Source organism: Squalius cephalus, assembly GCF_949319135.1.
Source record: "Squalius cephalus genome assembly, chromosome: 9".
Lineage (NCBI taxonomy): Eukaryota > Metazoa > Chordata > Actinopteri > Cypriniformes > Leuciscidae > Squalius > Squalius cephalus.
In genome coordinates this window covers 1052501-1078386 of record NC_137130.1, presented here as the reverse complement: position 1 = coordinate 1078386, position 25886 = coordinate 1052501, and the positions used below count along the sequence as shown (strand labels likewise).

The window sequence follows — 25886 nt, the reverse complement described above, 5'->3', positions numbered from 1 at the left end:
ATTATGACATTCTAAGTCATATTTATAACATCGAAAGTCGAAATTGACATACTAAGTCATATTTATAACATCGAAAGATGAAATTATGACATACTAAGTCATATTTATAACATCGAAAGTCGAAATTATGACATATTAAGTCATATTTATAACATCAAAAGTCGAAATTATGACATTCTAAGTCATATTTATAACATCGAAAGTCGAAATTATGACATACTAAGTCATATTTATAACATCGAAAGTCGAAATTATGACATTCTAAGTCATATTTATAACATCGAAAGTCGAAATTATGACATTCTAAGTCATATTTATAACATCGAAAGTCGAAATTATGACATACTGTCAATTTTATAAGATGAAAAGTCGAAATTATGACATTCTAAGTCATTTATAACATCGAAAGTCGAAATTATGACATACTGTCAATTTTATAAGATGAAAAGTCGAAATTATGACATTCTAAGTCATATTTATAACATCGAAAGTCGAAATTGACATGTCATATTTATAACATCAGAAGTCGAAATTATGACATACTAAGTCATATTTATAACATCGAAAGTCGAAATTATGACATACTAAGTCATATTTATAACATCGAAAGTCGAAATTATGACATTCTAAGTCATATTTATAACATCGAAAGTCGAAATTATGACATACTGTCAATTTTATAAGATGAAAAGTCGAAATTATGACATTCTAAGTCATATTTATAACATCGAAAGTCGAAATTATGACATACTAAGTCATATTTATAACATCGAAAGTCGAAATTGACATACTAAGTCATATTTATAACATCGAAAGTCGAAATTATGACATACTAAGTCATATTTATAACATCGAAAGTCGAAATTATGACATACTAATTCATATTTATAACATCGAAAGTCGAAATTATGACATACTGTCAACATACTGTCAATTTTATAAGATGAAAAGTCGAAATTATGACATACTAAGTCATATTTATAACATCGAAAGTTGAAATTATGACATTCTAAGTCATATTTATAACATCGAAAGTCGAAATTTTGACATTCTAAGTCATATTTATAACATCGAAAGTCGAAATTGACATACTAAGTCATATTTATAACATCGAAAGTCGAAATTATGACATACTGTCAACATACTGTCAATTTTATAAGATGAAAAGTCGAAATTATGACATTCTAAGTCATATTTATAACATCGAAAGTCGAAATTATGACATACTAATTCATATTTATAACATCGAAAGTTGAAATTATGACATTCTAAGTCATATTTATAACATCGAAAGTCGAAATTGACATACTAAGTCATATTTATAACATCGAAAGTCGAAATTATGACATACTAAGTCATATTTATAACATCGAAAGTCGAAATTATGACATACTAATTCATATTTATAACATCGAAAGTCGAAATTATGACATACTGTCAACATACTGTCAATTTTATAAGATGAAAAGTCGAAATTATGACATACTAAGTCATATTTATAACATCGAAAGTTGAAATTATGACATTCTAAGTCATATTTATAACATCGAAAGTCGAAATTATGACATACTGTCAATTTTATAAGATGAAAAGTCGAAATTATGACATTCTAAGTCATATTTATAACATCGAAAGTCGAAATTATGACATACTAATTCATATTTATAACATCGAAAGTTGAAATTATGACATTCTAAGTCATATTTATAACATCGAAAGTCGAAATTATGAATGAGTCAATTATGAGATGAAAAGTCGCAATTATGACATTCTAAGTCATATTTATAACATCGAAAGTCGAAATTATGACATACTGTCAATTTTATAAGATGAAAAGTCGAAATTATGACATTCTAAGTCATATTTATAACATCGAAAGATTAAATTATGACATACTAATTCATATTTATAACATCGAAAGATGAAATTACGTCATATTTCAGAAATATTTTTATGGGGTTGGAAACTGTCATTACAAAAGTTTCACACTGCAAAAGTTCACATTAAATAAGCAGAATTTTCCTTTTGGTAAATGTGGCCTAGACGTGTTTGTTTTCACGAGATTCACGCAACAGGAACCGTCGAGCATGTGAGTAACTTCCTCATGTCAGCCTGTTTCTGTGAAAGAGCATCACACACACACACACACACACACACACCGTTGAGCTGAAACTCTCTCCTCCACTGCAAGCTCTCGTCGATCATCTTCAGGGTGTCGTCCACCACGAAGTGTCTCCACGTGAGGTATCCCTCCAGCAGAGCGTCGTCTCGGAGGAGCTTCTCCACGTCTCGGCTGTCATATTTGTCTGAGGACTCTGTGAGATTGAGTTAGTGACAGCAGGACAGGGTTTCAATAAGCTGAAGTAAATACACAAACATGCATAAATCTGTGTTTATATATATATATAAATATTATTTATTTATTTTATTTTTAGGGATGCACGATATATCGGCCACCATATCGGTATCAGCCGATATATGTTGATTTTTAATATCGTTATCGGCCCGATAAGAAAATTTGTCTGATATATTAAAGCTGATAAATAATGTATTATCTCCTTCAGCTGAGACTCTTCAGATGATTGGAATCACTTTGAAAAGGAAAATACAGTTCAGTGCAACATGTGCTTCACAATCTGTCATATCGGCTACATAACATTACAATGAAAAAAACATCATAATAATTGTGAGCTTGGGACATTACTTTTAATCGTGAGACTTTTGTTTTTGTAAACAGGCTCTCAAAAATTATATAAAAATTTGGATTTAGATTTATCGGCCAATATATCGGTTATCGGCTTTCAAATATAAAGAAGTATCGGTTATCGGCCAAAATTTTCATATCAGTGCATCCCTATTTATTTTACACACACACACACACACATACACACACACACACACACACACACACACACACACACACACACACACAGTACGGTCAAAAGTACTATTTTTAACATTTTTGAAATAAGTCATTATGCTCATCAAGCCTGCATTTGTTTGATATATACAGAATACATATAAATAAATACAATATTACAATTTACAATTTAAAATAATAGTTTTCTTTACTTACTTTAAGTACTTTAAAATATACTTTAAAATGTTGCAATACACTAAACACACTACTCTGACACTGCACAATACAAGTTAACCTGGTTATAAAACTATTTATGAGGAAATGTAATAAAAAGCGTACATGAGAGTATATTTTCATACATCCCAGGAAATGTCATAAAACAATATATGCAAATACTGTAAGACTGACTCTTTGCACGTATTGCTACTTGTTCCTCACTAGTGCTACTTTTACAACAGCAAAACAAAAATCAACATTATGATTAAAACATGAATTTTGACTTCTGACTGACAGTTGAATCCAATAGCTGTGATATCAAATATTAAACATCTGCTCGTATAATGAATGACACGTGATCCTCAAAAGTCCTAAATGTCATTGTGGATACTTTTTCATATTTAATATCTGAATTAATAAGCAATTATGAGATCAAGACTTCAGTGATGAATGTTATTGTGAAGCTTGAGAACTTAGCGTACTGCTAACTCACCCTCAACATACTCGCTTTTAAACCTCTGTCGCGTTTCTTCGATCTTGCTCTCGATGTCCTTTTGGAGAGAGCGAAATATTATTTATAAATCCATTTCAGATGAGAATAAAACGCGAAATGCTTGTTTTGTTTAGCTGTGTGATTACCTGCTCTGATTCCGTCTGTCCTGCGTCCGCCATGATGGTGCGCACTGTCCGTCAGCAGTGGCCTGGTCTTCAGTGGAACAGACCGCAGACTCCGCGAAACTGGACGCGGGATGACGCCATGTTGGCTCGGAGATGTCAAACTAACCTTTGAACAGGCTTTTGCTGCAAGATAAAGTTCCTCTGATGTGCTCTGGCAATTTAAGGCAAATGATTGCATCATGTGCGCAATCTAAAAACAGTAAAAGCCTATGACAACATCACTTATTTGTGAAACGGTGATTGAACAGTAGCACTGTTTCTTTAAGAGATACCCGGAAAACGTGACGTGCTGCAAACACGCGCGCACTTTGAGGAAGAGAAGAAGCGTTTGAGAATAATAAACACACACAATTTCATTCCAGAGTTAAACAGTGTGAGAGTCATGCAGAGGTAGAGTATGAAACCAGTTTTGTCACATATTATTTTCCGGGATTTAATAGTGTATCATATGCTGTATCACATGGAAGCCCATTTCCGCCACATTAGGGAAAAAAGCATTATTTTGTAAACCATTATGACATAAAAAGTCTGAATTAGTGCATACTGAGTCAATTATGAGATGAAAAGTCGAAATTGTGACATACAACGGCATATTAATAACACAGGAAGTAGAAATTAGTACATACTAAGTCCATTATGAGGTGAAAATTCGAAATTGACATACTAAATACTAAGTTATTCATAACATCGAAATTATGACATACTTAGTCATATTTATTAACAGAAAGTCGAAATTATGACATACCAAGTCGATTATGAGATTAAAAGTCGAAGTTATTACACACTCAGTCATATTTATAACATAGAAAGTCGAAATTGACATGCTAAGCTATTTTTATAACATCGAGTTTAAAATATGACATACTAAGTCCATTTATGAGATGAAAAGTCGAAATTACGACAAACTAAGTCATAATTAAAACATGTCACTTGGTATGTCTAATTTCGACTTTATGGCATAATTATGATTTATAAGCATGATTTGATTTTCTTATGTGGCGGAAATGGGCTTCCATATTAATATTAAAGGCACAATTTTCACTATATCAGTTACAAACTAATTTAAACTAATTTTGTAGAAACGATGTAGGCTACATAAACTCTATTAACTGTAACTTAATACTGCATACAGAATGTTAAATATTCTATAATTGTTATATTTTCAATATATCATCATTGCATTGCATTATATGTTAAAACTACAGAGCTTTGATCATAAAACTAAGCATTTAAATATCATCTGACTAAGACATATTATTGACGGATATTGATTTTTATATGCAGTTTATGCTATACTGTTGTAACCCCATTGGCAGATAATTTTGCTTGTTTTAAGCAAAAATTACTTAAATTACTTTATTTTTATCTTAAAACAAAATAGAATTTCTTATGTCATTTTACTTCTCTAGTAAACGCTTCTTGATGTAAGAATTTTTAGATAAAGGTCTCATTGATTTACATTACAAGCATTAGAATTTCATACAAATATCAGCATTTTTTTTCCTTCATATTCTCACTATATGAGCCATAAAAGCCTGATATCAAATGTGACACTCAACATAAAAACAGTGAACTTTACATGAACTCCTTTCAAGATTTCAACAGAATTATCATCATTCTCAATGTTATACTGTAGGGATGCAGCGATTAAAAAATTTACGCCGATAACCGATAATTCTTTATATTTGAAAAATACATTTAAATCCAATTTTTATATAATTTTTGAGAGCCTGATTACAAAAACAAAAGTCTCACCATTAAAAGCCATAACCCAAACACATTATAATGTTCTCATAATGTTATGTAGCCGATATGACGGACTTGCGCTGCACTTTACTGTATTTTCCTATTTTGAAGTGATTACAATCATATTTCAATCAATTCAAACCCATCATGATGAACAGTGGCATCTGAAGAGTCTCAGCTGAAGGAAATGTTACATTATTTATCGGCTTTAATATATCGGCCAAATTGTCTTATCAGGCCGATAACCATAACATTAAAAATGACCTTTTATCGGCCGATACCGATACGGTGGCCGATATATCGTGCGTCGCTAGCTCATACAGTTTGAAACGCAACGCAAGACGCTTCAGATAAAGGCATCTGCCAAATGCATAATCTCACAACTATTGTTTAATAGTAACTGATTAACTAATTATATTTTATAAATTTTAGATTGTTCGTTAAATTTCTCAGGTTCTTAGTATATAGAGCATCTGTATTGTTTCTGTTATATAAACAATAAATAAATCCTTTTTTAGCACTTCGTAGCATTATTTGAATATGAACCATTTTTTGTTGTTGTTGATTGCAGTGTTTATTCTAGGGCTGGGTATTGACACAAATTTCACAATTCGATTCGATTTCGATTCAATATTGATTATTTTGGATATCAGGTTCATTACATGGCAAATTTAAAATCTTTTAACAGATCTCTTCACTAATGCTGTGAACTATGAGAGTCAGATGTAGTCTATAGGCTTCATTAGCCTACTGTAATACTGAAGGTAAAAATCAACTGATTTGTATAAACTTAAATTACACTTTTATTTATTTTTATAATAATAAAGATTAAGGCTGTCAAACGATTAATCGCGATTAATCGCATCCAAAATAAAAGTTTGTTTTTACATAATATATGTGTGTGTATGGAGTATAATTATTTTCTATATATAAATACTCACACATGCATGTATATATTTAAGAAATATTTGCATGTATATACTGTGTATATATATTTATATTATATATAATTTATATATAAATATTTTATATATAAATAACACATTTTCTTAAATATATATATGCATGTGTGTGTATTTATATATAGAAAATAATTATACTCCATACACACAAATTATGTAAACACAAACTTTTATTTTGGATGCGATTAATCGTTTGACAGCCCTAATAAAGTTATATGAAATGTAAACATTTAAATGGTGGCTGCCATAAAAACTTGCCAGATTTATTCAAACATGCATTAAATATTGAAGAACATTAAACATTATGTAATATGGTGCATATATTTAGCTAAATGCTCCTCTCTAGAGTTAATTCTTCTCGCTGACTGACGAGTTTATGGTCGCTGGATCTGGTTTTTCTGAGGTAAATGTGACGTCACATGACATTGTTTACAAGCTGTTTTACTGACGTCTTTCCACGGCTGAAACACTGATCGAGCGACTCCATGTCACATGATACGGACTTCCATAAGTTGTACTCTATCTTTTAACACACTTTCAGAAGCTCACTCATGTTTATCTCGCGCTGTAACTGGTGTTATTAAGGCGGAGGAGAAGATCATGTGCTTCTCTAGAGATGAGCCGGAGCGATCTCACGCCACAGCGACAACACGGCATTTATGTTTTTCAATTTCGTAAGAAAATGGACGTAATTTGAAATCTGAGACTTTGTTTCATATCAATAACAAAGCACAAAGATTATTGTGATTTATTGGATGGGATGCGCTACAATGTTACATTAATTAATCAACTGAAAACAGGATGACTAATCGACTCTTGGGATTTAAGAATCGATATCGTTTCGTAAAAATGAGAATCTATTAAAATCGTGAAGTCTGTATTTTTTACCCAGCTCTAGTTTATTCTAAATGATTTATCGGTGCACATATCTCATGCATCCCTATTACACACGAAACGCTTTGGAAATGTGTCGAGTTGCAATGCATTTCCTCTCGAATGTTTTCCATGTTAAAGCTAAGTGTGTTTTCTCTTCTTTTCCTCCAGCTGATCTTTCGGCTGATGAGACGATGGCGGCGGAACGGCTCGTGGCGTTCGGAGGAGAAGTGCTGGCGTTCCAGTGCAAGAGTTCGAGCTCAAAACCCCGAGATCATCGCAAAGGCTCAGAAGTTTCTGTCCTCCGTCTGTCCTTCGATCAAACCTCGCAGACCTTCTCCGCTACAGATCATAACACACACCTGATCCACAGAGAGAACTCTTCGGAGACGCACGTCGTTCACTGCGCTTCTGCGTTCGATGTGCAACTGAGGCAAAAAGTGCCTTGTGTTTTACTGAAAATATGCAAGAAGAGGACATCAGCTTTTAAATACGTGCTTTACTCCATACGCGCTTCCATCGAAGGACAGCTTCATGTTGAGTTCGCGTTACCGTACGAGATTAGAGACCATGTTTCAATATTGCAGGGTCCCACGGTGATTTGGAGTTATGAAAACTCAGTTTTCTACGTGTCGTCGCAGAGCGGCGGGGTGAAAGAAGTCCCGGTTCCTTTTAAATCGATCAAGTTTATTGGTGAACTTCCTCTTCATAAAAGAAAAATAGTGGTTCAAGGCACTACGAATGATTCATCTGATGTGAAAAACACGCTTTATTTCATCGAAGACGCCGACGAACGCTGTGACGCCGCATGCTTCGTGCCGAACGCTTACGTCTCTGTGATGCAGTGCATGACGGTTCTCTCCGCGGAGGAAGACGGCGGGTTGTTTAAGTCACGTGTTCTGGCGGCCACGAGCACGAGACAGCTGGTCCGCTTTGAGGACGGACTCCCTCGGGATGTGTGCGCTCTTCCGTACGAGCATCCGCTGAGCGTTCAGACGGTTCACACGCTGAGGAACGAGCCTCTCGTCGTCGTGAGCTTCAGTCACGGGAACGTCTGCGCCGTGTGGAACCACACTTTCCAGGTCAGGGGTTTTTTGTATTAAAGGTGACATATGCCCCTTTTCACAAGATGTAATATACAGTCAAACCTAAATTTATTCAGACAATAAATTTAAATACATTTATTCAAAATTCCCCCAGATCATTTATTATATCTTGTCAAATTTGCCCCTTTTTGCATGTGAGCAAAAACACGCTGTTTTAGTGTGTGTCCCTTTAAATGCAAATGAGCTTTAGCTCCGCCTCCGTTCAGAAGAGGGCGGAGTCTTTACTCGAGCTTCAGAAACTCCGGCAATAACAGAACAGGCCAATCTCCCTCATCCAGAATCCCAGTATAACCAGTAGCGAGTGCAGCCTTACGGAGAGACTCAGGAAGAGCTTCTGAATGTTAGTGGAGACATTTCTGTAGTTGTTGTGGAGTTACACTGATCATCTCATCATCATGTTGAACTTGTCCACAAGTGTCCACAGTTCCTGAGGTCTTTATAAGACAGCGGTGACATGTTCTGGTCAATAGTGTTCAGTGCTCGTCTGTGCTCAACCACAGAACAGCTTCAGGCTCTGCTGGATCTTCATCAGTGCGTTAGAACTGGTCTCTGTTGGCGCGTGTGGAACCAAATGTCGGCTGGTGTGTGTAAACGTGCAGATTAAGGGCCGGTAATATTATAATAAGATCCTCTTCATACGTCAGAAGGAGAGAGAAATCTGATCGGATTATTTTATAACACGCTTGCAGAGAAAATATTATTTATATTTTTGTAATTATTTTAATTCATATTACAGGATAAGGTTCTTAAAATAGTTTTTTTAACCTTATTAAAATTATACAATACTAAACAAAAATATTATTATTTCTGGTACCACTGAATTTAATGGTTTATTAATATTAATATTATTATTATTATTAAATAATATTTTTATACTTAAAAATAACAGATAATTAAAAATAAATAAAGTATTGTGTGATTTTTTTTTTTTTTTTTTATGTCTATTTATTGTATTATTAATTTATTTTGTTATTTTTAGTCGTTTTTTTATTTATTTTTTCATAACTTTTAATTTTTTTTAATTTTTTTATTTGTATTTATTTTATTTTTTACTATTGGTGTCGACCAATATCAGAACTTTTTAGGATTTTATTTATTTTCATGACTTTTTCAGGTCTAGAAATCACACTTTTCAAATCCCCTCATGCGTTGTCCAGGTTTTCCAAAACCGTGGAACATAAAATAAAAGACCAAGGTTACAAATTAAAATAAGAAGCATGATATAATCTTGATTCTTAGCTGGTTTAGCTTTCTTTTGTCTCATTTTAAATCATTTTAAGTCATCTTTCGTCCTTAATAAATGATAAACATAAGCAGACTGTGGCTCTTTGAGAGCTTGTGCTGTCAATCACAGCTCAGGAGTTTATACTGTACAGGATTTACTATTAAAACCTGCTTGCAGGACTTGCATTTAAAGGTTAGCGTTTCCACCGGAACATTTCAAAGCAGAAGAAAATGTCAGATTATATATTATCTGTCTCGATGCATCGCAGCGTATGCTAATCCAGGAGCTCTTTCAAGAGACGAGAGGAACGTCTACACACAAACTGAGTTAAACTTGTCAGTGTTATGTCTAATGTTTCAGTGTCCTGAAGTGTGTTGTGTGTGTGTCAGGTGGCGTGGTGTTGGACAGGAGTGTGTTCGCTGCTCGTCGACGACTTCGTGAGATGCGGCTCGGATCAGATGCTGCTCGTGTTCGAGGACCAGAATGCACCTGGAGATCTGCTCAGGAACTTCACGCTCACCGATCTGTGCGCCGTCACTTATTCTGTGCGTCAACGGTTTCATTCTTAAGCTTTTGCTTCATGACGCAACGTTTATATTGCACATCCAACTTGTTTAGCCTCTGTAGAGTTTGATAGAATGCACTGATATTTATTAAAGGGGACATATCATGCTAAATGCTCTTTTTTAGCCCTTAAATGCATTTTGTTGTATATTTGGAGTGTTTAGAAGTACAGAAAAGATGAAATTATTCTCTTCAGGTGCTTCGTTGATATCTTTATATTCTGTTTTGGTCATATTTTTCAACCTGTTCCGATTTTTCTGTTATCTATGACGTTTTTTGAACTATAACGTCACAGTATTTGCAGCGGAACTGCCAAATAAGGACATCGACTTCCAGCCCAACACTTCGAGCAATCCGCCATTATTATTTCTCACTGCAATTTTGTAGTCCAAGCTAAAAGATGCAGAAGTTACGAGAGGGTAAGTTAAAATGTTCGGTTGTTGGATGTAGTAACCCACACGCTTCATTACACCGTCTAATGTAGATGAACTGCTGCGCTTGTGACAGGGCGCATGTTTAACTGAAAGAACGAGCAGAGAGAGAGAGACCCGGTCGCGCGCACGCACTCTCTCTCTCTCTTCAGAGAGGCAAAAGTGTAAACAAGACATCACCGTCTCCAAACTAGACGCTGTCTTGCTCTCTCTCCCTCGCACATACTAATCAAAATAAATCGACACGGTGGTAAAAGGTCGGAAGACCAAAGTTTCATGTGTAAATACAGTAACACACCATTGCGATACATCCATATGAAGACGTTGTTCTGCAGGTTCGTAGTCTTCATTTTTATCTCGCTCTGGCTCGAACATGTAAGGCTGGCTGGACAAGTCTAACGTTGTTGACATTTTGTTAATAACGTGTGAATAAAAAGTTTATGTGCCGCTAGATAATCCTATCTCTGCTATCAGACTACAAAAATGGCCGAACGGGGTGGAGTTGAACCTCTGCAAACTGGAGAGGGGGCGGGGTATGAAGTGTCTCATTTGTATTTAAAGAGGCCGCACCAAAACAAGTTGCTCTCAGACGCACATCAGAAAAGGGGTAGAAAGGGGGCTTGTGGAGCTATAATAATGAGGAATTCAGACCCAAGCATTGCAGTTCCGCTTTATATAGACTACAAATGTATGATTTATATGAAAAAAAGAACAATTTAAAAGCATGATATGTCTCCTTTAAAGTCCCCCTGTAGTCAATCATTTATCCCTTAAAACTCATCTCTGATCACCAAAATGACATATTTAAACGTTTTTTTCCTTCTTCATGTCTTAAAATATCTTGAATGTAACTCGACACCCTTGCCTCATTTAGTATGCGTGGTTCTATGAATATGCAAATGAGCCCCGCCTCCACTCACTCACTCAGCTCAGAGATCCACTGGTTGACGATCACACGTTGATCTGATTGGTTACAAGGTAGTTTGTGACGTCAGAAACACCAGCGATTTCAAAGCGTGTTTTTGAGACTGTCTTTGGTTCACTGCAGTTTTAAGGAGGAAATACTCAGCAATGCTGTCGACTTATGAATTTACACATGCTTTGTCTTAAAGCGTATTAAAAACACCACATAGACACATAAACAACATTAAACACTGGATTTACACCACAGGGGGACTTAAAGGAAATTGTCATTTGCAATCATGATAATGAACATTCTGAAACAAGTAGTAACATTTAAAAAAGTTCAATGAACAATGTATAAATAACGTTTTAACATGAGAACATTGTTAAAGACCAGATAACTGAAGGAAGATTCTAATAATGTTACTGGAAGAACATGTGTTATTAAACGGCTGCTCTGAAATCATTATTCAGCAACATTATATGTGTAATCTTATGCAATTATGTGACTTTCAGACTCATATTGACACCAGATTGTGTCAATTCGATACAAATTAACCATGTGATAAAGTACAAGACACTGACATTTGAGTTAAATGCATTCATTAAATAAACGAATATGCTATTTGTTGTAACTGTGAGTGCTTTGCAGTGTGGACGATCAGACGGAGCAGTCCTGAACACATCAGACACAGCGCAGGAGAACTTCCTTCTCACAGTTCAAGCGCTAGAATCCAGACTGCAGGTAATTCAACTCCACTGACCAGATAAAGCTCCAGTGGGGTTCAGGACACAGCTCTAGGGTTCTAGGTGGGGTTCAGGACACAGCTCTAGGGTTCTCGGTGGGGTTCAGGACACAACTCTAGGGTTCTCGGTGGGGTTCAGGACACAACTCTAGGGTTCTAGGTGGGGTTTGTGGGGTTCAGGACACAGCTCTAGGGTTCTAGGTGGGGTACAGGACACAGCTCTAGGGTTCTAGGTGGGGTTCAGGACACAGCTCTAGGGTTCTAGGTGGGGTTCAGGACACAACTCTAGGGTTCTCGGTGGGGTTCAGGACACAACTCTAGGGTTCTAGGTGGGGTTTGTGGGGTTCAGGACACAGCTCTAGGGTTCTAGGTGGGGTACAGGACACAGCTCTAGGGTTCTAGGTGGGGTTCAGGACACAGCTCTAGGGTTCTAGGTGGGGTTCAGGACACAACTCTAGGGTTCTAGGTGGGGTTCAGGACACAACTCTAGGGTTCTCGGTGGGGTTCAGGACACAGCTCTAGGGTTCTTGGTGGGGTTCAGGACACAACTCTAGGGTTCTCGGTGGGGTTCAGGACACAACTCTAGGGTTCTAGGTGGGGTTTGTGGGGTTCAGGACACAGCTCTAGGGTTCTCGGTGGGGTTCAGGACACAACTCTAGGGTTCTCGGTGGGGTTCAGGACACTGCTCTAGGGTTCTCGGTGGGGTTCAGGACACAGCTCTAGGGTTCTAGGTGGGGTTCAGGACACAACTCTAGGGTTCTAGGTGGGGTTCAGGACACAACTCTAGGGTTCTCGGTGGGGTTCAGGACACAGCTCTAGGGTTCTCGGTGGGGTTCAGGACACAACTCTAGGGTTCTCGGTGGGGTTCAGGACACAACTCTAGGGTTCTAGGTGGGGTTTGTGGGGTTCAGGACACAGCTCTAGGGTTCTCGGTGGGGTTCAGGACACAACTCTAGGGTTCTCGGTGGGGTTCAGGACACTGCTCTAGGGTTCTCGGTGGGGTTCAGGACACAGCTCTAGGGTTCTAGGTGGGGTTCAGGACACAACTCTAGGGTTCTCGGTGGGGTTCAGGACACAGCTCTAGGGTTCTAGGTGGGGTTCAGGACACAACTCTAGGGTTCTCGGTGGGGTTCAGGACACAACTCTAGGGTTCTAGGTGGGGTTTGTGGGGTTCAGGACACAGCTCTAGGGTTCTAGGTGGGGTTCAGGACACAACTCTAGGGTTCTCGGAGGGGTTCAGGACACAGCTCTAGGGTTCTCGGTGGGGTTCAGGACACAGCTCTAGGGTTCTCGGTGGGGTTCAGGACACAGCTCGGGTTCTAGGTGGGGTTCAGGACACAGCTCTAGGGTTCTAGGTGGGGTTCAGGACACAACTCTAGGGTTCTCGGTGGGGTTCAGGACACAACTCTAGGTTTCTCGGTGGGGTTCAGGACACAACTCTAGGGTTCTAGGTGGGGTTCAGGACACAACTCTAGGGTTCTAGGTGGGGTTCAGGACACAACTCTAGGGTTCTAGGTGGGGTTCAGGACACAGCTCTAGGGTTCTAGATGGGGTTCAGGACACAACTCTAGGGTTCTAGGTGGGGTTCAGGACACAACTCTAGGGTTCTAGGTGGGGTTCAGGACACAGCTCTAGGGTTCTAGATGGGGTTCAGGACACAGCTCTAGGGTTCTAGGTGGGGTTCAGGACACAGCTCTAGGGTTCTCGGTGGGGTTCAGGACACAACTCTAGGGTTCTAGGTGGGGTTCAGGACACAGCTCTAGGGTTCTAGATGGGGTTCAGGACACAACTCTAGGGTTCTAGGTGGGGTTCAGGACACAGCTCTAGGGTTCTAGATGTGGTTCAGGACACAGCTCTAGGGTTCTAGATGTGGTTCAGGACACAGCTCTAGGGCTCTCGGTGGGGTTCAGGACACAACTCTAGGGTTCTAGGTGGGGTTCAGGACACAGCTCTAGGGTTCTAGGTGGGGTTCAGGACACAGCTCTAGGGTTCTAGATGTGGTTCAGGACACAGCTCTAGGGTTCTCGGTGGGGTTCAGGACACAGCTCTAGGGTTCTAGATGGGGTTCAGGACACAGCTCTAGGGTTCTAGGTGGGGTTCAGGACACAGCTCTAGGGTTCTAGGTGGGGTTCAGGACTAGGGCTGTCAAAATTGCTCAAAAATGACGTTCGAATATTCCCTCTAAAAAACACACGAATATTCGAACTATTCGAACATCTGGTTGCGCATTTTGTCAATGACGCGCATTATGTCAATAACAGGACAAATTAATACAAAGAGACATAACTACTTGTATAGGTAGTAAATTTAAGTTTAAACATATTTGACAATGTATTACCAACACAAAACCAAGTAAATAAACTAATGGCCAAGACCGCAGACCTCACTCTCGCTCACTCGCAGGCACTCTCTCTCTCTCTCTCTCTCTCTCTCTCTCTCTCTCTCTCTCTCTCTCTCTCTCTCTCTCTCTCTCTCTCGCGCCCTCGCGCTCACGCTCTCTCTGCGCATAACGGTTTAAATTAACAACAACAATAAGCACATGTTGAGTGCTGATCAAGAGTTTTGTGCAAGCAATTTAAGGTCGCAACTCTTGTCCCAAATATAGCAGGCTTTATTCAGTGATTGAAACAAATTTATTAACATTAATTGAAGTTTTACAGTATAGAACCGACATTGAACGCTCCGAGCGAGCTGTGCTGTGGTAAACATGGAACTTTTCTGTTTAACGTTAAATAAAATGAGGCACACAATTCCGAGAAATGTGACAACAAAGAAATTTTACCCTGAGGTTCATAAAAAATAAAGTGCTATTAAAAAAGAAAAAGGCTACTTACATTCTTGGTGCTTGTATTAAAAAAATGAAAAACTGACTGCAATTTATTCCATTGTCTTTTTAGTGCACTGTCAAGTTTCAGCAGTGACGCTGTGCTAGACAGTGCGACTCGTGTGACCTGTCCCTCAGGCAGCGCGCGCGCCAACTCGCAAAGCAGACAGCCGCGCCTCTGCTTCCGCGGGCGTGTTTTTCCATATTCGAAATTCACATTCGAATATTAATTTTCACGTTCGAATTCCTGTTTTTTAAAACTATTCGAATATATATTCGAATTTAGAATATTCGTTGACAGCCCTATTCAGGACACAGCTCTAGGGTTCTCGGTGGGATTCAGTACACAGCTCTAGGGTTCTAGGTGGGGTTCAGGACACAACTCTAGGGTTCTAGGTGGGGTTCAGGACACAACTCTAGGGTTCTAGGTGGGGTTCAGGACACAGGTGGGGTTCAGGACACAACTCTAGGGTTCTAGGTGGGGTTCAGGACACAGCTCTAGGGTTCTAGGTGGGGTTCAGGACACAACTCTAGGGTTCTAGGTGGGGTTCAGGACACAGCTCTAGGGTTCTCGGTGGGGTTCAGGACACAGCTCTAGGGTTCTAGGTGGGGTTCAGGACACAGCTCTAGGGTTCTAGGTGGGGTTCAGGACACAGCTCTAGGGTTCTAGGTGGGGTTCAGGACATAGCTCTAGGGTTCTCGGTGGGGTTCAGGACACAGCTCTAGGGTTCTAGGTGGGGTTCAGGACACAGCTCTAGGGTTCTCGGTGGGGTTCAGGACACAGCTCTAGGGTTCTAGGTGGGGTTCAGGACACAGCTCTAGGGTTCTCGGTGGGGTTCAGGACACAGCTCTAGGGTTCTAGGTGGGGTTCAGGACACAGCTCTAGGGTTCTCGGTGGGGTTCAGGACACAGCTCTAGGGTTCTAGGTGGGGTTCAGGACACAGCTCTAGGGTTCTCGGTGGGGTTCAGGACACAGCTCTAGGGTTCTAGGTGGGGTTCAGTACACAACTCTAGGGTTCTAGGTGGGGTTGGTGGGGTTCAGGACAACTCTAGGGTTCTCGGTGGGGTTCAGTACACAGCTCTAGGGTTCTCGGTGGGGTTCAGGACACAACTCTAGGGTTCTAGGTGGGGTTGGTGGGGTTCAGGACAACTCTAGGGTTCTCGGTGGGGTTCAGGACACAGCTCTAGGGTTCTAGGTGGGGTTCAGGACACAACTCTAGGGTTCTAGGTGGGGTTCAGGACACAGCTCTAGGGTTCTCGGTGGGGTTCAGGACACAACTCTAGGGTTCTAGGTGGGGTTCAGGACAACTCTAGGGTTCTAGGTGGGGTTCAGGACACAGCTCTAGGGTTCTAGGTGGGGTTCAGGACACAACTCTAGGGTTCTAGATGGGGTTGGTGGGGTTCAGGACAACTCTAGGGTTCTAGGTGGGGTTCAGGACACAACTCTAGGGTTCTAGACTCATTTTAAAGAACCCTTTCTTTACAAGGATACATGTTTCTAGTGATAAAGTACATTTACGAGCTGTTTAATTCATAAAATTGAATTAAAACTAAATTAATTGAAAGTAAATCCATAAAATGGTGGGAACCAATAAAAGGCTTTTCTTATAGACTCTTAATGAGTTTACTTTCTTCTAAAATGGAGATATTACAAGAATTGCTCAAACAAAGATGAAAAACTCTTCCTGTTATTTCACGTAATTTTGTCCATAATACAAGTATTATAATATTAGTATCATAGTTTTTATATTAATAGTTGTGGAAACACTTAACAGTAAGGTTTCTTTAATTAACATGAACTACATTTTTTCAGTTATGCACTTGTAGTTGCATTGTAAAAGCATTTCATACAAGCTCCAAAAAAGTTTTGTACAATAAAAGTATCATATAATGAATTTTTATATAATGATATTCCTCTGAAATGTCTTCCTCTCTGCTGTTGTTCTTGGTTTGTTCTGACTTTAGAGCGGCCTGAACTTCCTTGAAGACCTTCAGAGAGACGTGGAGGTCAAAGACAGACTCATACTACAGTCTTTAGTGGCCTTGACTGACCTGGTATCAGGACGAGAACATGTGATATTCCCTCCAGAACAGGTTCTTCAACTTTCATAGTAATATCAAAATAAAAATGGATTAAAGATGGACTATTATAAAGTGTTTTCCGGCTCTACTAGAACAGGTTTTCCTGCTTCAATGTTGATTATTCTCCTCATATTCTCCATTGTTGCGGCTCCTCTCTTCCCAGTCTGTCAGTAACGCTCTGTTTACTTCCTGTCTCTATGAAGCCCCTCCTTCTGAAAAGCACACTGTGCTCTGATTGGTCGGCTGGAGCAGTGTGTTGTGATTGGTCGAGCGCTTCGAGTGTGTTTGGGAAATGTCCCGCCCCTTACCATAACCGCCAGTTTAACACACTACTAACTAACTCAACCAGGCCCCGCCCCTTTATTCTGCGCATTAATTATTATAATGAGGAATATTGTGACGTGTTCGTTCCCGGGAGAAACTCAAGACTACAATGGAGGCGTTTCAGGAGTTCACTGACACTGATATAGAAAATAACTCACTTTTTAATGCTCTAACATCAACATTACACACTAAAGAAAGATGAAAATGTATAAAATCAATATAAGACCCCTTTAAGACTAGTGAAAGATGTCTTCAACTGGTTCTTTAGGGTCGTGATGTTTGATCCACCGCTGAACATCAGAGACAGTGAAGGTTCTGGAAAGCGACTTTGTTTCTTGTTGTAATGGAGGGACTTTTTGATGCTCAAACATCATCATTACACACTGAACACAGATGAACATGAGGAAGAAGCAGAATAGGTGCTCTTTAAGAAGTGCTGAAATTTAAAGTCAACACTTGAACACTCTTTTTATACCCGGTGTGTGTGTATCTGTGCCGTAGGAAGGGCTTGTTTCTCTGTGGGATGAAGATGATGAAGCTGGAGATGAAGAGCTTGATGTCTTGGATGATGGGATGGAGACTGAATGTGCCGAAGCTCTTCTGAAAGTGGACAGAGTTTGGCAGAGAGTCATTGGACAGAGTTTGATCGTCGGTGTCGTTCTGAGACCCACGAATAACACGTATGTCACGCAGATCACGAGATTTAAGTCTTTAAAAATCAATCCTAAGAATAATAATCAAGGCGTTTTCTACAATGATTTTCACTAAAGGATGAATCAGATTTAATCTTTTTTTATTTACACTACTATATGATTTTGAAAGTCTCTTCTGCTCACCAAAGCTGCATTTATTTGATCAAAAATACAGTAAAAATTGTGAGATATTATTATAATGTAAAACAGCTGTTTTCTATGTGAATATACAGTAAAGTGTAATTTATTCCTGTGATCAAAGCTGAATTTTCAGCATCATTACTCCAGTCTTCAGTGTCACATGATCCTCCAGAAATCACTCTGAGGATAATCTGATAAATTGATGATTTGCAGATTTAGGGTCCTATTTTAACGATCTAAACGCATGATCTAAAGCGCGAGTTCACTTAGGCCGTGTCTGAATCCACTTCTGCTAGTTTAACGACGGGATAAATGGTCGGTGCTCCCGGCGCTGGTCTAAAAGGGTCGTCTCTATTCTCTTAATGAGTAATGGGTGTGTTTTGGGATTTACGTGCATTAAACCAATCAGAGTCTCGTCTCCCATTCCCTTTAAATGCCAGTTGCGCTCCATGGCGGATTCGCTGTTTACATGACGGAGTTTGATAGTGGAAAGACCGAACGCGTCTCCAGAGCGCAAACGGATCTGCTCGTGCGCGAGGTCAAAGTGTGCAAGCAGAACATCTACGGGACAAGCCGGATTCACCATATCTTTATGCACACAATAATAATCTTTTACATTGTTATCCTTTTATTTTAAATATTTGGCATGTTTGTGTGTTGCTGTGCGTCCCTGTGTGTGTAATAAGCAGAGTGTGTGTAATAAGCAGAGTGTGTGTGTGTAATAAGCAGAGTGTGTGTGTAATAAGCAGAGTGTGTGTGTAATAAGCAGAGTGTGTGTGTAATAAGCAGAGTGTGTGTGTAATAAGCAGAGTGTGTGTAATAAGCAGAGTGTGTGTGTAATAAGCAGAGTGTGTGTGTAATAAGCAGAGTGTGTGTAATAAGCAGAGTGTGTGTGTAATAAGCAGAGTGTGTGTGTAATAAGCAGAGTGTGTGTAATAAGCAGAGTGTGTGTGTAATAAGCAGAGTGTGTGTGTAATAAGCAGAGTGTGTGTAATAAGCAGAGTGTGTGTGTAATAAGCAGAGTGTGTGTGTAATAAGCAGAGTGTGTGTAATAAGCAGAGTGTGTGTGTAATAAGCAGAGTGTGTGTGTAATAAGCAGAGTGTGTGTAATAAGCAGAGTGTGTGTGTAATAAGCAGAGTGTGTGTGTAATAAGCAGAGTGTGTGTAATAAGCAGAGTGTGTGTGTAATAAGCAGAGTGTGTGTGTAATAAGCAGAGTGTGTGTAATAAGCAGAGTGTGTGTGTAATAAGCAGAGTGTGTGTGTAATAAGCAGAGTGTGTGTAATAAGCAGAGTGTGTGTGTAATAAGCAGAGTGTGTGTGTAATAAGCAGAGTGTGTGTAATAAGCAGAGTGTGTGTGTAATAAGCAGAGTGTGTGTGTAATAAGCAGAGTGTGTGTGTAATAAGCAGAGTGTGTGTAATAAGCAGAGTGTGTGTGTAATAAGCAGAGTGTGTGTGTAATAAGCAGAGTGTGTGTGTAATAAGCAGAGTGTGTGTGTAATAAGCAGAGTGTGTGTGTAATAAGCAGAGTGTGTGTGTAGTGTGTGTGTAATAAGCAGAGTGTGTGTAATAAGCAGAGTGTGTGTGTAATAAGCAGAGTGTGTGTGTAATAAGCAGAGTGTGTGTGTAATAAGCAGAGTGTGTGTGTGTGTGTAATAAGCAGAGTGTGTGTGTAATAAGCAGAGTGTGTGTGTAATAAGCAGTGTGTGTAATAAGCAGTGTGTAATAAGCAGAGTGTGTGTGTAATAAGGAGAGTGTGTGTGTTGTGGACCCGCCTATAGGCGCACATTACTAACGCGCTCTTTAGAGCAGGTTTCAGTCGGTCAATGTCTCAGTTTATTTGTGTTCCTCAAAACAGCAACGCTCCAACAATGCGCCAGAACACACACTCGTTCTCAGACCAGCAGCACATGGACACAAATGCATTTGCTATTTAAACAGCGCGGCGCAGGACGTGAAAATGAAAACTGCGTCGGGCTGAAACTAGCAAAACACACTTGCGTCGCGCTTAGCGCTGCACTGCTCCGGGTGTGAGATAGGGCCCTGAATGCATAAATATCAAGACATATAATAACAGCTTTGTCTCTTCGTGCAGGTCTGTAATGAACATGAGTGTTTCAGTCGTGGATTCTGGAGCCGCTCCCGTCATAAACACTAAGATCCTGCAGTTTCCGGAGTCAGATGTGTGTGTTGCTCACGGCCCGTTTGATGAGAAGACGGAGATCAGGCGCTCTGATTGTCCCGGACCAACACTTGCTCTGGTCGCCGTCACTGATTTGGCTCCTTTATTAACCTCAGGCTACGTCAGATGTCCCATCATGCTCCATTACAGCACCAGAGAATCATCCGGGTCTTCTCGGGTTTCTCAGTTCTGCGGGCAAATCTCAGTGGATCTCAAAGATATTTCCATGGGGAAGTTTCATCCGCGTCTGTTACAGGACAGCAAACTCAACACAGGTCAGATCCGTAAAGGAGTAGTTCACTTCAGAGTTACAGTTTCCTGATCGTTTACTCACAGTCATCCAAGATGTTATAGTGTCTTCAATGGGGTCCAACGGGTCGAAGGTCCAGATGTGAGTTTCAGTGCAGCTTCACAGTCTCGACACGACCCCAAAAAAAGCAACAACAAAAAAAAGCTCTTCACCACAGGGGAACTTTAAATTTGATGTGTGATTAGTATGAGAGTGATGTTGATGTGTGTGTGTGTGTGTGTGTGTGTGTGTGTGTGTGTGTGTGTGTGTGTGTGTGTGTGTGTGTGTGTGTGTGTGTGTGTGTGTGTGTGTGTGTGTGTGTGTGTGTGTGTGTGTTCAGACGAGGCCAGAGAAGACCTGCTCAGTCTGACTGCGCTGTTGGACTCCTGGTTGTTCCTCATCGAGTGTCCGGATCACACGCTGGCGGATGTTCAGGGGTTTCTTCGCCAGTCTCTGTGTGTGTCGGTGCTGGACGTCGACCCGCGGGTCATCGCTGACCCCACTGACCTCAGGCTCTTCCACTGGGACCAGAGATCCCCGTTCCAGGCGCTGTTGAGCGTCCAGTGCAGGTGAAGACATCAGTGTGTGTCCGTTCATGAAAACACAGAAACACCTCAACAATATGTATGACGATCTATGACGAACAACATATTCACGATCTTGAGAACCTCTTTGAAATGCGATGTGTTTTCCTCCACAGAGACGATCTGCGTTTGCTGCAGTTCCTGCACTCGCTGTGTGACTTCCTGCCTGCGTCGCATCATATCCTGTTTCTGGAGAGCCCGAGGTCACGCGGACCCGGGCCGGATCTGGGCCGGACTCTGGAGACGGAGATCAACACGGTAATACAGGAGCTGTCGCTCGTGCTCCAGTGTGGAGAGAGAGGAATGACGGGACCGGAGGAATCAGACCCCGAATCCTCAGAGCCGCTCCAGAGACGGAGGGAGGCGTGGCTTAAGGAACGGGGGCGGAGCCACACGAGGCTCCGCCCCCTGGTGGACGGCTCCGCCTACAGCAGGCTTGTGGAGCGGATGATTGACAGGCAGCTGGACGCGGATGAAGTCGCTCTGAGGGAAGCGGCTCGTCTGTAGGTAAAGGAACACATCGCTGTCAAGCTTTAAACTTGTGAAATTAAATTGCTTTTGTTCCTCCGGTTTTTATATGGATAATGTTTGTAATAGTGTGATAATGTAATGAGTTGGGAAGTTAATTTGACTAGAGTTACACTTTTTTGATGTTCTTAGGGTCAATTGTAGGGGATAAAATAATATCATACCGGTTTGAAATGATGAAAATGTGATTAAATGTGACAGAATTGACATTTTTAGTTGAATTATTCCTTTTAAAACAACTTGGTAAAGATGCAGGAAAAGCACGAGGAACATCACAAATAATAAAATAACCCATGTTACTTTGCACTTTCTCTAGGAAGGAAAGGAAAGCCTGAAGCGGATGTTCTGCGTCGGTCCAGGTCGAGTCTTGAGTCTCCTCTTCAGACTCTGATCCTCCAACACTTCTGTGACATTTCCACAGAAAACACTCCAGCTTTCCCACACGAGCCGTCGGTCCTGCAGGGGACTCGTGATGAAACATGCTCAGATCATCCATATCTGTCCTTTACCTACAGCAAATATGTGTGTTTACTGTTCACAATAAATAAAAAGCTTTTTGTTTTCCGTTGAAGACCTTATACATGTGTTCAAAGTTGTAAACAAAGCAAATATTATTGGACTACATTTGACCAAAATATACGTTTTTATTCTTTCTACTTCAAAATGTCTCATTTTATTCAGTGTTGCAAATTTACATATATATAAATACGTGTGTGTGTGTGTAATATACACATATATATACACACACAAACATATGTACATACATACACACCTATATATACATACATACACACATTTATATAAACACACATATGTACATGCATAGACACACCTATAAATATACACTCACACACATATATACACACATCTACATACTGTACATACACACCTATATATACATTCATACACAAACACACACATATATACATACATACACACACACCTATATAAACACATGTACATGCATAGACACCTATAAATATACACTCACACACATATTTGTACATATACACACCTATACACATATCTACATACACACCTATATATACATTCATACACACATATATGTACATACATACACACCTATATACAGTATATATATACACACACACCTATACATAGACACCTATATTCATACACACACATATATGTACATACATAGACACACATATACACAGATATATATATACACACACACAAAAACAAAAAATTCTGACAAATGTCAGTGTGTTCGGAGTTGATTGCATCAAATATTTGATTATTGTCTGTTTGTTTACTGTTGCTATTTCTGTCAGTAATCGCCCCCATGATGTGCTGTTTAATAACAGTCCACATGCGTTTCACTTAATCTGTGCACTTCATTTCATCCGCAGACTCTCTGACACCGACGAGATAACCCGTGTTTTCAGACAGACCACAGCAAATATTCATAATCATCCTCTTCAAGTGTCCTCGCAGCTGCCAGCGTTACCATGGCAACCAGCATCCGTCTCCGCCTGGAGATCGTGTCTGAGATCCGTCAGGATGGTGAGTGTGAGGGTCTTGGAGCATTTGTATTTTTTGAAGAATTTCTTTGTTGCATTTATTAGTTGAAAAAACAGCATTTTCACTGTAATTAGTTTTAGTTTGACTAATTAAAGACTATACATTAAAAACATCATAGACATATATATATGCATAAAAAAACACATATACAGTACTGTGCAAAAGTCTTAGGCATGTTAATACCCCCCCCCCCCCCCCCCCCCCAAATGGTTGTAAGTCAGTTATTTCTATCTTTTGCTGTAGTGTGTCAGTAGGAAATATCAGTTTACATTTCCAAACATTCTTTTTGCCATTAATTGTAATAATCCAGTGAGATTTGTGTATGCACAAGGAGTCTGACAACAGCCGGTCTGATCTGATCTCACCATCATCGAGTCCGTCTGTGATTACATGAAGAAACAGAAGAAACTGAGACAGACTAAATCCAGAAGAACTGCGGGAACGTCTCCGAGACGCTTGAAGAAACCTTCCTGCAAAGCTCCCTGAAGAACTATGCTCAAGTGTACCTGGACAAAAGCCGTTTTAAACGCAAAGGGTCGTTACACCAAATATTGCTTTGAATTGGTTAATAGAAGTTAAATCATAAATTCAATTTGTGATTTTATTTTTGAAAGCATTCTCACTTTACAGCATTTTAACACAAGTGCCAGTGCTCTTCACAGTCCTGTAGCTTTGCAGGAAGGTTTCTTCAAGCGTCTCGGAGACGTTCCCGCAGTTCTTCTGGATTTAGTCTGTCTCAGTTTCTTCTGTTTCTTCATGTAATCACAGACGGACTCGATGATGGTGAGATCAGATCAGACCGGCTGTTGTCAGACTCCTTGTGCATACACAAATCTCACTGGATTATTACAATTAATGGCAAAAAGAATGTTTGGAAATGTAAACTGATATTTCCTACTGACGCACTACAGCAAAAGATAGAAATAACTGACTTAAAACCATTTTTTGGGGGGGGGGGGGGGGGGGAGGATATTAACATGCCTCAGACTTTTGCACAGTACATATATATATATATACATGCATAAACACACACACACACACACATATATATATATATTACTGACACTATAAATTCAAAAGTTTTCCATCATTAGTTTTTTTTTTTATTAATACTTTTATTCAGCAAGGACACATTAAATTGATCAAAAGTGACAGTAATTTAATTGATCCACTGTATCAAATAAACACCTAGGGTTGTGTTTGTTCTCTACAAAGAGAGTTGAAGAGTAAGCAGATCTAGCCTCTGTATGCAGTGACGCTTTCCTTCCACGAAATGCGACATACCTCTAGTTTTGCTTCTTCAGCTGCGCTCCCTGTTATCGGGCTCTCGTGCGCTCGTTCACCACGGCATGTGACTATCCCTAATCTTCTTCAAGCGCAGAAGAGCTACTGTGTCTAAAGTGCTGGAAACCAATAGTTTCTGTTGCAACTTCGAGTTCTTCTAAGCCATCTGGTAAATAACAACTATGATTTTATCACTGTACATGACGACTATCAGTTTTAGTCGACTATCAGTATCAGTTTTAATTGACTAATTAAAGAGTATGCATTTAAAATCTGTATATAATATTTTATTACTTGTATCATGTTTCCAAGATATTGTAATAAATTAAAAATGTATTCTATTTTTTTGTTCATTTTGTTTGTTCAACCTGTTGGATCAAATTACGGCACGGATCAGTTTGAGATCAAAATGAAACTTTGGCTCAACATTGTTCATTTTTCTTTTCATCCTGCAAATAACCAAGTTGTAATTCATAAAGTATCTAGTCTAATATATAAATGCTTTTAGAGAAATACAACTCCAGCATATTCATGAAGTTACAGATTTCTTTAGAGCAGGAATAATCCAGACACTTTAAACTCTTATCTTGGTGAACTAGTTTATCTTAAACTCTTAAGGGTTAACAGTAGTTATTGCATCACTAAACTGTTGCAAACTCAGTTTCTCAGCTTGAGTCACAGGATGATGCAACATTGATCACATGATCTGAGGGGATTTAACATTAATGTTCCTCTGCGTTAGTCTGGTGAACCCCTGCTGGAAGATGCTGGAATTACACCATCTCTCTCCATTGACAGCCACTCAAAAGTTTAATTCTGATTAAATACATTTTAATGCAACTGCAAAACCACAAATATTTTAGATGTTTTGAAGGCTCTTAAAAAGTTGGATTAAAGGTTTTAAAATGGATTAAAGGTTTTTGCAATATTTTTATTACCTAGCAATTTTTTGAAATAATTGGCTCAGTAGACTTGAAATATGAAAATGTTCTTCAGAATATGCAGCATTTAATAGGTTATGCCATTTGATTATGCGTCACAGCCATGAGAAAACACATCGTACCGTACATTAATGAGAGACAACGTGATAAAGATGCTTTTC

At 39.5% G+C, this 25886-nt stretch overlaps 2 protein-coding genes across 4 annotated transcripts in view; one reads left to right on the top strand and one right to left on the bottom strand.

Annotated features, from left to right (window-relative positions):
* Positions 1–3845, bottom strand: part of mospd2 (motile sperm domain containing 2) — a 35698-nt gene extending 31853 nt beyond the window's left edge. Inside the window, exons 1-3 of the mRNA XM_079881854.1 lie at positions 3716–3845; positions 3570–3627; positions 2160–2315 (exon numbers count right to left, since the gene is read on the bottom strand). Of these exons, the coding sequence (XP_079737980.1) occupies positions 2160–2315; positions 3570–3627; positions 3716–3748 (247 nt within the window). The 5' untranslated portion in view covers positions 3749–3845. The remainder of the gene's footprint in view (positions 1–2159; positions 2316–3569; positions 3628–3715) is intronic.
* A 193-nt stretch (positions 3846–4038) lies between these two features.
* The window catches only part of fancb (FA complementation group B), a 32734-nt gene continuing 10886 nt past the window's right edge, over positions 4039–25886 (top strand). The window contains exons 1-12 of one of the 3 annotated variants that reach the window (XR_013822341.1): positions 4039–4144; positions 7507–8417; positions 10056–10211; positions 12217–12309; positions 17100–17228; positions 18042–18220; positions 20468–20829; positions 21184–21412; positions 21544–21934; positions 22272–22477; positions 23329–23482; positions 24805–25124. Coding sequence is in view for 1 of the 3 variants with exons in the window: in XM_079881840.1 (XP_079737966.1) it covers positions 7530–8417; positions 10056–10211; positions 12217–12309; positions 17100–17228; positions 18042–18220; positions 20468–20829; positions 21184–21412; positions 21544–21934 (2427 nt within the window). In the remaining 2 variants the exon portion in view is untranslated. Of the gene's footprint in view, positions 4145–7506; positions 8418–10055; positions 10212–12216; positions 12310–17099; positions 17229–18041; positions 18221–20467; positions 20830–21183; positions 21413–21543; positions 21935–22271; positions 23154–23328; positions 23483–24804; positions 25125–25886 lie in introns of those variants that run through there. The other 2 variants (XR_013822340.1, XM_079881840.1) reach the window with 2 other exon arrangements.